The sequence below is a fragment of the Centropristis striata genome, chromosome 2 (assembly GCF_030273125.1).
Source record: "Centropristis striata isolate RG_2023a ecotype Rhode Island chromosome 2, C.striata_1.0, whole genome shotgun sequence".
Lineage (NCBI taxonomy): Eukaryota > Metazoa > Chordata > Actinopteri > Perciformes > Serranidae > Centropristis > Centropristis striata.
Window position 1 is genome coordinate 22,007,745 of NC_081518.1, and position 13,465 is coordinate 22,021,209.

General features: G+C 38.5%; 1 protein-coding gene across 1 annotated transcript in view; it reads left to right on the top strand.

Annotated features, from left to right (window-relative positions):
• Window positions 1–13,465, top strand: part of iqgap1 (IQ motif containing GTPase activating protein 1) — a 100,623-nt gene that overhangs the window by 63,457 nt on the left and 23,701 nt on the right. Inside the window, exons 16-20 of the mRNA XM_059348274.1 lie at window positions 6,414–6,504; window positions 8,027–8,194; window positions 9,652–9,794; window positions 9,878–10,048; window positions 11,498–11,581. Of these exons, the coding sequence (XP_059204257.1) occupies window positions 6,414–6,504; window positions 8,027–8,194; window positions 9,652–9,794; window positions 9,878–10,048; window positions 11,498–11,581 (657 nt within the window). The remainder of the gene's footprint in view (window positions 1–6,413; window positions 6,505–8,026; window positions 8,195–9,651; window positions 9,795–9,877; window positions 10,049–11,497; window positions 11,582–13,465) is intronic.

Genomic DNA, 13,465 nt, shown 5'->3' on the forward strand with positions numbered 1-13,465 from the left:
CAAAGATAGTTTAAGTGTTTATGTTGTTGTGTTAACCAAAACAACACAAACAAACTAAACAATCGAGGGAGTGGTCGACCAGCAACTCCTGTCTTCTGTGAGGTTAAATTGCTGTTTTTATTAATGGAGTCTGGTGGCTTTGAGGAGAGGAAAGATTACGGCTTCAGTTCCCTTTAAGAAAGAGCCGATTGACAGCAATGTAAAGTATTCAAAATATAGCTTCCCCTCAACTGATACTGCTACAGATTAGTACCTCATATAACCCTGCTTTCAAAAACTCCGAACTCTCCCTTTAAGAACAAGGTCTGTAAATATAACCACTCTGTGTATCCATTTTTATCCTGTGTAAATAAAGATAAAGGAAGTCTCTTATCAAGCTTCGTCTCCAGAATACTTGGCCGCTGCCCACGCTGTTTAAAATATCAACAGCCATCAGTTACATCTAAACCCTCCAAGACATCATGTGGGAACTTGTCACACTTTTCATAACGGGACCTAGAAAAACATTACAAGTAAAAAAAAAAAAACAGTAGAGGTAGAAACTATTTTCCTGCCTTTTTTTTAACAAGCATAGGAAATTACAAGCCATGCTTCAGCCGTCTGCTTCCATAAAAGGGCAGAAAGCTGACCACTGTATTAAATGGGCCAGAGCCATGGGCACACACACACTAACACACCGTCCTCTGGTTGTTGATTGGTGAATGTGGCTGTTTGAAGCGATTAGTGGAGGAAGTAGTTAGGGCAGCGTCAGCTTCCTTTTGGCGTCTGAAAGAGTCGAGATGTTCTCCAGCTGAGCGGGAAAAGTCAACCCACGAGACGAAGTCCCTCTGCAGGACAGACGGGTGTTTCCAGGTGATGTGAGGTCACGGCAGCAAGCCCGCGGTTCAAATTTGTGACTGGCTTCTTGGTGCCGCCTCATTACCTCTGCAGTATTAGAGCAGTTAGTCAGAGAGACAGACAGTCAGGCAGAAGCTGGCTCTGGCTGTGGGCTGAGGGCTGTGCCTAGATAAACAGCAGGAAGTCCTGCCCAGACTCTACTGACGAACAGGCCCAATATAGCAGACTACAGAATGCCACTTCAGATGGCTATCACGGCGCTCTGGAGCTGAAACAATCACATCTGGAGCTGTGTGAGTCACGCTTTGTTCTGCATGCAAGCCCCCCATGTTTATGTGCCTTTAGACATGAATGGTTTCTAAAGAAGTAAAACAAGAAATGCACAGAGGAAAAGCTTAGAAATATGAATTATAAACCGCCCAACCCCCTCAGCTTTCACTTCCTCTATTTCCATGATGTGCTTGTGATGCAAGCAACACCCCAAGTCCTCCTCCACCCACTCCAGCACCACACCCTGTCTCCCTCCAGCTGCACAGACTCATCACACACACACACACACACACACACACACACACTGACACACGTAAATGCCAATTAACCGTGCCAAGTGCAAACACACAAACACTAATCAGCACTCGCCCAGGTACTCTGTTTACTATAAAGATCTGAGTCCTGCTGCTGCATGCTGCTGCAGATGTGAGCTGCCCCTCCCTCGCACAAGAAATCTTCAAGATCGGGTATCAGTCAGACCCGCCCACCTCTTTCTCACACACACACACACACACACACACACACACACACACACACACACACACACACACACACACACACACACACACACACACAGACACACCTCCACTTGTCTACCCTGGAGCACATCATGAAGGGGCGGGGCTCACGGAGGGGGAGGCCAAAAAAGAATGAGCTGCCTGTTTTACCAACCAGCTCTAGAAAGCAGCAGCTCACAGCTGCTCCACATGTTATACAGAGACAGAGAGCGCCTCCTGGACGCAACCAGGTGAAACTGCAGCTCATAGTAATGAAGTTTTATACTCTGTGTTTAATTCTTGGTGTGTTCTGAATGGTGAGCCAATGGCATCAAGTGACGTGAAGGAAAAAACTCTTGGTACGAGAAAAAAACATCTACTGGTGACGTTACTTGTATTTTTGGTTTAGTTTGCTTTTGTCTTCCCGTGGGTAACTGAGCAAATGTATCAAGTTATTTTTGGTGCATTATCAAAACATACATTTGAGAACAAAACTATCAAAAACTAAAATAAATCAATTCATTTGTGATTTAAAAATGTATTATTCTTGCTGCTGGTTTGACAGCCAAGTGGAGTCACATACACACACACTCACACAGACACACACACACACACACACACACACACTCACTCTCTCTCTCTCTCTCTCTCTCTCTCTCTCTCTCTCTCTCTCTCACAGACAGACAGACAGACAGACAGACAGACAGACAGACAGACAGACAGACAGACAGACAGACAGACAGACAGACAGACAGACAGACAGACAGACAGACAGACAGACAGACAGACAGACAGACAGACAGACAGACAGACAGACAGACAGACAGACAGACAGACAGACAGACAGACAGACAGACATATCCTTGTTATTGGTTGAAGCTGCTGCCAAAGATGCAAATGTTCTTCACCGCCAGAAGCAAATGTTTTACTTGTCTTTCTGCCCACAGAGAATGGAAGCTCATGATGCAAATATTCAACAATATGTAATTCATAAACATGTGACTGCAGCATTAAATAGTGGATTTTGCCAAAGCTGTCACTCTGCTGACCAATAGAGACATTTCTTTCAGTGTAGGTCCCGCCTTTGCAGTTTGTATTTAACCACACTTGTATTTTACTTGCGATAAAAAAACTTTTTTTTTTTTATTGCAGTCTGCAAACTTTTGCTCTCAAACCTTTTATGTTTGATTGTTTAATAAAGACACAAAAGTAACTCAGTACAGCCATAGAAAGAGCAACAGTATGTCTGTGTATTTCAGGAGCTATTAACTGCTGAAAATGTGTGAAATGTTTCTCATAATCAAAGGGAGAGAGCTTCTCAATCACAGATTTAGAAATCCCTCACAGAGATCTCATCACCTGCTGCGGCAGGAAAACAGAGCAGGATACAATGCAACAGTGAGAGATGTTGTAATGTGAAAACTGGGTGCGGTCGTAATGAAATGGCAGCTGAATTACCACACTTTAAACGAAAAAAGGACTTCATTGTTCCACTCCTCACAGTCTGATGTGTTGTATTTTCATAATATATTGGGAAGTAACAGAGTAAAGGACTGTAGTTTATATAGGAACTGGCAGGGGGACTTTCACAATTTTCACATTGTTTTAACCTTTTAATACCCTCCGGATCCTCTGCAACCAGCTTCTTTTCCACATATATTTTGACTGTGTATATAGTCATGCAAAAAATTATTAGACCACCATTGTTTTCTTGAATTTTTTCTTCATTTTAATGCCGAGTACAAATAAAGGTTAATTTGTTTGGACAAATAAAATGAGAACAGCAAAACTAGCTGATAAAAGTGTAATTTAAGAGCTGATATCTTGACATTTTCAATGCTTCTCTTGATAATAACCAAATTCAATATCAAGAAAACCATGGGAAATGTCTAGATATCAGCTGTTAAATTAAACTCTTATGCGCTATTTTTGTTATCATTATATTTGTCCAAACAAATGTACCTTTAGTTGTACCAGGCATTAAAATGAACAACAAATTGAAGAAAACAAAGGTGGTCTAATATTTTTTTCCATGACCGTATATTTTGACTGTATATAGTTATACCGTACCTTTTTTTTATAAACATCCTTTAGTCTGTAGTGTAGTTTCCATCCAGTGACTCCACAAACTAAAAACTCACTAGCTCCCATAACAGTAGGACTAAAATGTAGCAGGTATGTGATATATTTGCATATTTCTGGCATAAAACAAGTCCCAGTTATTATTATTCAAACAAGGCTTATTATAGATCTGACCGGGACTAAAAAAAGTGGTTTGGCCATACTCACACAGTCACACAGTCACACAGTCACACACACACACACACACACACACACACACACACACACACAGACACACAGGCACACACACAGTCAGACACACACACACCCACACACACACACACAGTCACACACACACACACACACACACACACAGTGTCACACACACACACACACACACACACAGTCACACAGACACACAGTCACACACACACACACACACACACACACACACACACACAAACAGACAGACACAGTCACACACACACACACACACACACACACACACACACACACACACAGTCAGACACACACACACACACAGTCACTCTCACACACACACACACACACACAGTCACACAGACACACACACACACACACACACACACGAACACAGTCAGACACACACACTCACACAGACACACACACACACAGTCACACACACAGTCACACAGACACAGACACACACACACACACACACACACACACTTTCGCCATGTTTGAACTGATGTAGTTCAGGTTGTGTTTTAGCCTCATTTTAAACAAGAACATTTTCAGAAACTAGAAGCTGTTTCCTTTAGAATGAATCCTCATATGTGCATTTTGATGAGAAGCGTTTCTATTTGGGCATCCTGAAGAGGCGAAAATTCCCCCTTTTAAAGAATTAAAATAAGTGGACATTAGACAGAAGCCACACAGATGGCTGAGCCAATTATCTCAGGCCTCATGTTGAATATTTTGCTATTTCTATTTGCGCCAGTGGCAGAGAAAGTGATGTCGCTCTTTATCTTGATGAAGTTGGTTAGCTGTGAAAACAGCAGGAACAAAGATGGAATTAAATCGAGGACTTTATTGCTCTATTCCTGACCCAGTCTGATAATGTTGTTTTATATTTATTGATGTATTTTGTATGTTGTTAACCCATTTGTCTTGAAACGAATCTAGTACAAACATACTTTGGGCAAATATCGAACAGTTCAGCTTTAAAATATTTAGATCACATGAAAAATCACACTTTTATCAATAGTCAAAGTCAGGATTTAAAACATATTCCTTACACTTCATACGTGTGGTTATCTTTAATATTCAACTTGTTTTGATATAATTGATACCAAATACCTAATTTTACTCCTTTTCTGAGCCTGCCTTTTTCTAATCAAACCATGTCTTTGTGCACACAGTTGGTCCCGTGTGCCCAAAGATTAGTCAAGGTTGGATAAGATAAACTCACTTTTCAGCCACTAATTTAAATCATGTCGAAAGATTTTGATAATGTGTGCTTAAGCAGTCCCAGAGGACATTTTTAACAGAAGGGACGATTCATAATTTCCCCAAAAACCATAGAACAAGATGTTCTCCCCATTTTACCTCTTAAATGTTAGATTTGCAACCAATTTTCAAAACCAGATATTATGTTTTTTTGTTTCTTTCGGTTTAAATATTGATCCAGTAAAGGTCAAAGTGAATAAATAGTTTCACTCGTGAGCCTGAGGAAGAACACAGTTTTATTCAGGTCTTCATGAGTTTTTAGAACGACATTTCATATCCTCTATTATGCATACATTCATTCATAACAATTATTCTGCTGATTTCGTTCTTCAGTAACAATAATGAACACAAAAACAAAACAAACATCCAGTATGTACATGTGTAGCGTCGAGCAAATTTAATCATATGGAAGGAAAGTCTAATTACATGAATGTATGTATTTGTCTTGTTTATATTCTTTATTCTGTTCTTTTTATATCTATGTGTCTGTATCTTGAGCTGTTGTGACTGAGTGAAACTACATTTCCCCACTGCGGAATAAATAAAGTTTTATCTTATCTCTTATCTTATTCACCGCATTAATATATTGGTGGCAGGGTCCAATCTTTTGATAAAAATATGTCTTTGGAGTCTCAGAGTATGTTATTTTTTGGTAAATTTACCATATCTTCACTGTCCACATCTCACCTATAATTTTGCATGATTTTTTTCATTTTTTTGGACAATACATTTTCCCAGAAACTATCACGATAAATGATAGTATTGTTGTGTTTATGTCGTTTTAGTTTTATAACCATATTAGAGCATAATAAGTACATCCTTTTCCACAGCAGTGAATTTATAAATCTTGATAATTTTAAACATTGAAATTGAAATGTTGGAAAAGAAATAATAGAATATCCTAGATAAATAAAACGTAAATAAACTACAACCAAAACAAATAAAATAGACTTTCAGGCTCTGTTAGCAATACACTGCAATGAGATAATCATTATGTATTATATTATTTTATTATTAAAATAACAAACAGCTGGAATGGCTGCTTGGGAAATATATACTTTTTTTGGCAATTCGTACTGCCTGTCAAATATTTGCAGTATTACTTTAAACACAACACAAAATCGATCAATTGAGTAATTAATATAGTAATTATCATGACCGGCCTAATTCGTAGCAGATAACCGAGACAGGCCGACTCACATAATTTCCAAAACAGCCCTGTGTGTTTTTCTGATCATATTCTTTCTCGTGTCCTTGCAGGAGACCCAGGACCCGTCTGCTGTGCTGTGGCTGGATGAGATCCAGGACGCCATCCTGAAGGCGAACCAGGACACACAGGAGGCCCTACAGTGTAAGAACACACTCTCATTTAATCTCACTGGAGCTTTTATTTAAGTTTGTAAGGCAGGGAAGTTTTATTTGTATAGCCCCTTTCATACACAAGGTTATTCAAAGCTCTTTACAGAGGCATAAAAATACAACAGACATAAAAAAAATAGACATTAACCATCCTTTTATGTTGCGGGTCAAATTGGCGCATTTCAAAGTTTAAAAATAGTTAAAAGTATTTTTTCATGAGAAGGAAAAATAAAAAAATGTAAAATACATTTTTGAAAAAAATAATGTGATGTTAAACTATTGTATTTTATATGTAGGTATTTCAAGTGTACTTAAGAAAAATTGTAACATGCATTTTTTATGAAAAAGTGAGTGAATTATCCTCGTTGAACCATGATCTGTGAGAGGTAAAGAACACCAATGCACTAAATATTGATTGAAATGGTTAGTAATGGGCCTATGAATGAAATATTAACTATGTTTATTGGGATTTTTTTAGTTTCTATCACTTTTAGATAATTAAACATGCCCTGGGTTATTGCTGTTCCTGAAAAAACAAACATAATTACAGGGTTAAAAGCACTGGATGCATATCATTAAGACAGTGAAGGTGTCTTAAAACATCCTATTTTTTGCACTATACTGCACTGTGAACTCTCTTTTTTTATGTCTATTGTCTCTATGTACTTTCTGCTGCTACACGTCTGTGCAATATTAGTATTCTATTTTTACATTTGTATATATTAAGTTATTATACTTTATTTATCTTACATTCAAACACACAATCACTCTGAACCAATGCATCGTTCAAATGACAATAAAGTATGTCTAAAGTGTACTAAGAAGACGATAATACGGTGGCCCTGAGAGCTCACAGTGCTGCAACAAAACGCATGCAAATACACAAAACGCAAGCAAATTGAGAAAACATCTTCTGCAAAGACGATGCAAAGACCACAACACAATAAGAAAAAGCTCTGCAAATAGACCACAACACAACAGAAGTGTTTCCAGAGGACACTTAAAAGTGATGCACACGTCTGGACACGTTGAGAGAGACCAACTAAAATGTGTATCCTTCATTTATTTGATTTGTTTAACTGCTATGTGATTGATACAGGCTAGCGGGCTAACGCTATATATAACACGTTATAACATGAAATTATCATTATCGTGAAATAACATGATAATATCACAAGTGTGTCCAGACGTGTGCATCACTTTAAAGTGTCCTCTGGAAACACTTCTGTTTTGTTGTGGTCTATGCAGCGCGTTTTCTAAATGCTGTGCTTGTGTTGTCTAATTGATGAAGATGTTTTCTCAGTTTGCTCGTGTTTTGTGTATTTGCATGTGTTTCTTAAGTTGCAGCGCTGTGAGCTCTCAGGGCCACCGTACGATATAAACAATTAAAACAAGCAATTAAAAGGATTTCAAAAGACACCTATTGTTTAAGACAATAGAAAGCTGCAGTAAACCGTGATGTTTTGTCAGTGTGGCGAGCAGCTCAGGCTGATGTTTTGTGTTTGTGTCTTCAGTCTCGCAGTCCATCCAGGCGATCAATGAGGCGGTGGACAGCGGCGATCCGGCTCAGACCCTCGCCGCTCTGCGTAACACCGGGGCCGGACTCTATGGGGTCACCTCCGAGTGCGCCCAGACCTACCAGGACGACCTGTCCAAGATCAGAGACGAGAAAAAGAAAGAAGGTGAGCAGAAAATATACAGTGATGGATGATGAAAAGGATGAATTTATTTATCACAACGGGTCTTCTGTGTCAAATCTTCGCTTGTAAAATCTCCTTTTTATCATTTACAATCGTGTTGACATTTGGAGGAGCGATGCATCCTTTAACGGGGAGCTGTTAATGCAGGGTTGACTGAGGACTTACTATGACTAAGTGGTTTTAGCTCATGACGCATTTTTGCGGCATCTTGAGTTCAGTTGGAGCCTTTGGGGCATTTGTTGCGCACCATACCAACCTCTGTCCGTGTCAGATGGAGGCAAAAAATCCCCCTAATACATCAAAAAAACAGACAGCAAGGCGACAGCTAAACTGCCAAACCCGAGGCTTCAAAACATCTTTGAAACAGTCTTTGATTGTGATCTGATGGATACCAAACCTTTTACACATAAAAAGTGCATTGATCTGCTTTTTCACATGATTTTTTTTTATTTTTAAAAACAACCTTAAAATCGTCCACTTTTGTAATTGAAAATCGTATTCCAACTACTGAAATCAATGTAGCCCTCTGGAGAAAGCGATAGGGTTTGACTTCTTCATGATGTCCCGCTGTTTAACTTCAGCAGCGTGTTTCCTGCCGTCAGCTTCCCTCTAAAGTACTGACTTCAAACTCCATCAGGCCAGTTTTTGTTTGATGATGATGGAACAAGTAAAACTAGAGACAAGGCCAAATATATTTAGTATAAAAGTATAAATATGTATCCCCATTTGACCGCTTAGATGTGATTTGCAATCAATTTTCAAAAATCAGATATTGTGTTTCTTTTGGTTTCAAAATGTTGATCCAGTAAAAGTCAAAGTGAAAAACAATGATCAGGTCATATACAGTTATGGAAAAATATTAGACCATAGTTTTCTTCAGTTTCGTGTTCATTTTAATGCCTGGTACAACTAAAGGTACATTTGTTTAGACAAATATAATGATAACAACAACAATAGCTCATAAGAGTTTAGTTTAAGAGCTGATATCTCGACATTTTCCATGGTTTGATAATCCTTGATAAGGATTTTGGTTAAATCATGAAAACTGTGGAAAATGTCGAGATATCAGCTCTTAAATTAAACTCTTATCAGCTCATTTTTTCCATGACTCTATTTAGTATACAAGTATATATATATATCCCCATCAGACCTCTTAGATGTGATTTGCAACCAAATTTCAAAATCAGATATTATGTTTTCTCTGTCTGTCTTTTAGGTTCAAAATGTTGATCCAGTAAAAGTCAAAGTGAAAAATAATTATCAGGTCATAAAGGTGATGTGCTGAAAAAATTATGCCCGCATGGCATGGAAAACATTTAATAAGTGGAAGAATGAAAAAGATAAATAATCGGACAAAATAGCCCAAAACTCTGAAGGGTTACAGTGGAAGGATGATGCTTGTTGCCTTCATCGTGCTCATGCTGTCCCACTGTGTCCAGGTGATAACGGCAGTGACTGGGTGAAACACTGGGTCAAAGGAGGACACAACTACTTCTATAATCTGAACACAAAAGAGGGCACCTGGGTGGAGCCGGAGAACTTCCAGCAGAACAACACTCAGCTCAACAAGGAGGACATCCAGGTGGGTTTCTGTCCCTCTGCAGCGCTGCAGGACTGTCGCTGTTCAACTCCATGTTAAACTGGTTGTTTTATGCTCTCTGACAGTCGGTGGTGTCCGGGGTGACCACAGCCTACAACCGGGAGCAGCTGTGGCTCGCCAACGAGTCTCTGATAGCCAAGCTGCAGGCTCGCTGCCGCGGTTACTTGGCGAGGAAACACCTGAAGGAGAGGATGAGCTTCCTGAAATCCCAGGACCCAGCTGTGACATGCATACAGGTGAGAAACACCTGGCCTTTGCCATCATCACCTGGTTCGGCAGCCTCACATTAGGTGATAAAAAAAGGTTAGAATATTGTTAAAGTCGCAGGTAAAATTGTTGTCACAGTACCCGATCTCTCAACAACCTTTAGTAGGAGGGTAAACTCTAAGGCTCAGGTCATTATACAGTGTCCTGACCATCCTCTACATGCCCAGTTTGAGCTCCTACCCTTAGTAGATTTAGAGAGCCAATGGCCAAATCAAACAATAAAAAAACTCATTTATAACTCAAGCTAGCCTGGCTAGCACTAATCACAAATGAGATTAGTCTGGACACCAGCCATTCATTTCTCCGTAGAGGAGGCGTGGTTTACGATCCTCCAGAGCCGTTTATTGGGCGCTACGAATGTCTATCAAAAGTGTCTGTACGTAGCTCTTAGCCAATCGTATCAGTTATACCAGATGACGTATGTAGAACGACAGAAATTGATGTTCCGGCTGGACTAGCCCATCTCTACTTTGAGACTAAAATGCTGAAACGCATGTTCTGGCTCTGGCTGCTCCGGTTCTCGCTTTCTGCAAGATTATTTATTTTCACGCCTTATCCCCCCTCATGTCATTCAGCCACACACATCCACTGATTTTATGGTCAATAGACGAGCTGCTGCGGGTCTCTCTGCGGCTCCGCTGTCCCCCGGCTCGTAGCGAGATCACCAGCGTTACAGCAGTGAGCGGTACCGGGGGTAGTTGGTAGATTAGGCTTTTGCCAAATCCTGTCGGAAGCAAGGCTACAACATCCTTTTTGGTGGTGAAACAGGAGTTTAAAGTCAAACGTTGTTCTTCTTTTAAAATAAACTTTGGCTCTAAACTATCTAGAACACTGTCTACAGCTAGATCCAAAGAGAGCTTAGCTTCTGCTGCAGCCATGTTGGATCCGTGAGAAAACGACAAAACTACAAGCTTCCATCTGTCGAGTAGTACTCGTCATCATCTTGCCGTCCCTCCCCGTTCTATGATTGGATCCCTAAAACAGGGCTAAGAAACGGCTTTAGTTTCCAGTCCCCTTGGCAGTTCGAAATGAAATCGAGCGTGCAAGGCAGTATGGGTATACCCAGGCTAAACTCAAGCCGTCACTCAACTTAATTTGAATTTTGAATTTTAAAAAGTGAACAGTTTGGATACATTCAATGTATACTAATGTAATGATGGTCCTGCTTTCAGTTGTGCCTCATGGTTAATCATGTACTTGTCCTTTTCCATTCTTGTCTTTGAATATATGCGTTTGTGTTTTCTATGTCGTTATTCTTTGTGTTTTTTGTTTTTCACCTGCCTGCAGAACAAATTTCCCTCAAGGGACAATAAAGTTGAAGTTTAGGTTGAAGGAAACAGCTATCAGTGCATACAACATACAGACTTTAATCTGAATTATTGTTAAATTGATTTTCAACCTTTTTTTTTCTTTCTCAGGCTCACTGGAAAGGACACAAACAGAGGAAGAAGTTCAAAGACCGTAAGCAGTTCCTGAAAGACCACAGTGACGAGGCAGTCAAGGTAAAATCATTACACTGAATCTGAATTAATGGATGGATGATCTTTATTTTTGCTCTAAAATGTGCATCATGAAAATCAAATTTCACACTTTTTTTCTCCATAACGAATAGAAACACATGGCTTATTTCTGCCTTTCCTATACAATATATAGACCTATAGACCAAGAATCAGTAGTATAAATACAGTTAAAGGGATTTATTAATATAATAATGTAACATTTCTTCTTAACATGTCTAAAAAGGACTTGACCAAAGGTTTAAACAATTTTCAAACTCAAGGTAAGGTTAAGAATATTACAAAAACACAACTTTTTCTCCAGTTTCAAGCAAGGTTATAATAGTTTTAGATTTAGATTTTTCATTAGTATTAGTTTTAATTTAATTGTGAATTTTTGTTGTCAAATTCAGTTAGTTTTAGTTAGTTTCCAGAGTAAAATGCTTAGTTTTAGTTTAGTTTTTATTAGTTTTAGTTTTTTTGTAATGGGGTATTTGTTGGGTGCAAGATTAAAAAAGTGTCAGAATAAATTTTGCCTTTATTTCCTTTGCCTTATCCATCTCAGCCCCAATAAGGTTAACTCATGAAACCAGATAGATGAAATAGATTTCATATCAGCCAAAAAGGCTTATGTATGAAATAAGTTGACAAAGATGAAAACAAAGGACATTTTCACTATAATTTTAGTTAGTTTTAATTCGTTTTGTAACCACACAATACAGTTTCAGTTAGTTATCGTTTTGGGGTTTTTTAAACTCTCATTTTTATTTTTATTTTATTTTATTTTTTTATTTTCAATTCTAGTTTTTGTAATTTCTTGAGTATAATAACCTTGGTTTCATACCACATTTTACAGGGCAAAATAAAATAAAGGATTTTAGTCATCCCACATCTGGATCTTAAGTATAAGAGGAAAAAACTGAGCAAACATTAGCAGCAGCTCAGCTTGCAGCACCTGAGGGCTTTATTCAGTGTTTTTTACTCGTTTTAATCAGCGGGTTAGTTTGTCTGGAGAAGAGGGGACCTCTGTTGATAATTCTGCTCTGTTTCTAAACAATAAACACAAACAAAAGGAATCCTAACAAGGAAAAACTGATAGTAAAGGTGGGGAAGATGACAGCTCCCACGCTACTTCAAGGCATTAACAAACTCCTTTGTTTGTATTGTAACAAAGTAAATAGTCACTCTATATTTTAAATGGATGAAGGATTTTAGTCATTAGACGTCTGGATCTTAGGTTATCAGAGAAATAAGCTGAGCAAACATGGGATGAACTGCATCGACAAACAGCATTGGAGAAACACAGATTTTAACCTTAAACGGCTTTATTCAGTGTTTTTACTGGTTATAATCACCGGGTTAGTTTGTTTTGGAGAGGAAGAGACCTCTGCGGATAATTCGGCTCTCAGTCAGGTTTGTGATTGTCTGCTAAAAGCTTTCATAAGTTACCTTTTGACCGGTCTTAAGTCATATTTTTATGATGCACATTTTAGACCGTGGTAGTTTTCTTAACCAGATGAAGGATTTCAGTCAGGATTTTCATCAGATGTCTGTCTCTTTTTTAAAACAATTTTTATTGGTGAGAAGCATGGGTTAGGGTTACACAAACACAGCGCTTTATATACAGTTCATCGTTTTTTTTTCTCCAATTTTTTATACCCCCCTCCCCCCACCCCTAGAACTAATCCTCAGAATAACCAAAAAACAACAACAAACATAAAAAAACAGTACATTTATTGACAAAAAAAGAATAGAGAAAATTAAGAGAGAGAAAAAAATATGAATAGTAAAATAAATAAAGAAATAATTAGAAGAAAAGGGAAATGAAAAACACGAGAAAAAAACTTTACACAAAAATTAATGATTTAAAAAAATTGACACATTTTAATC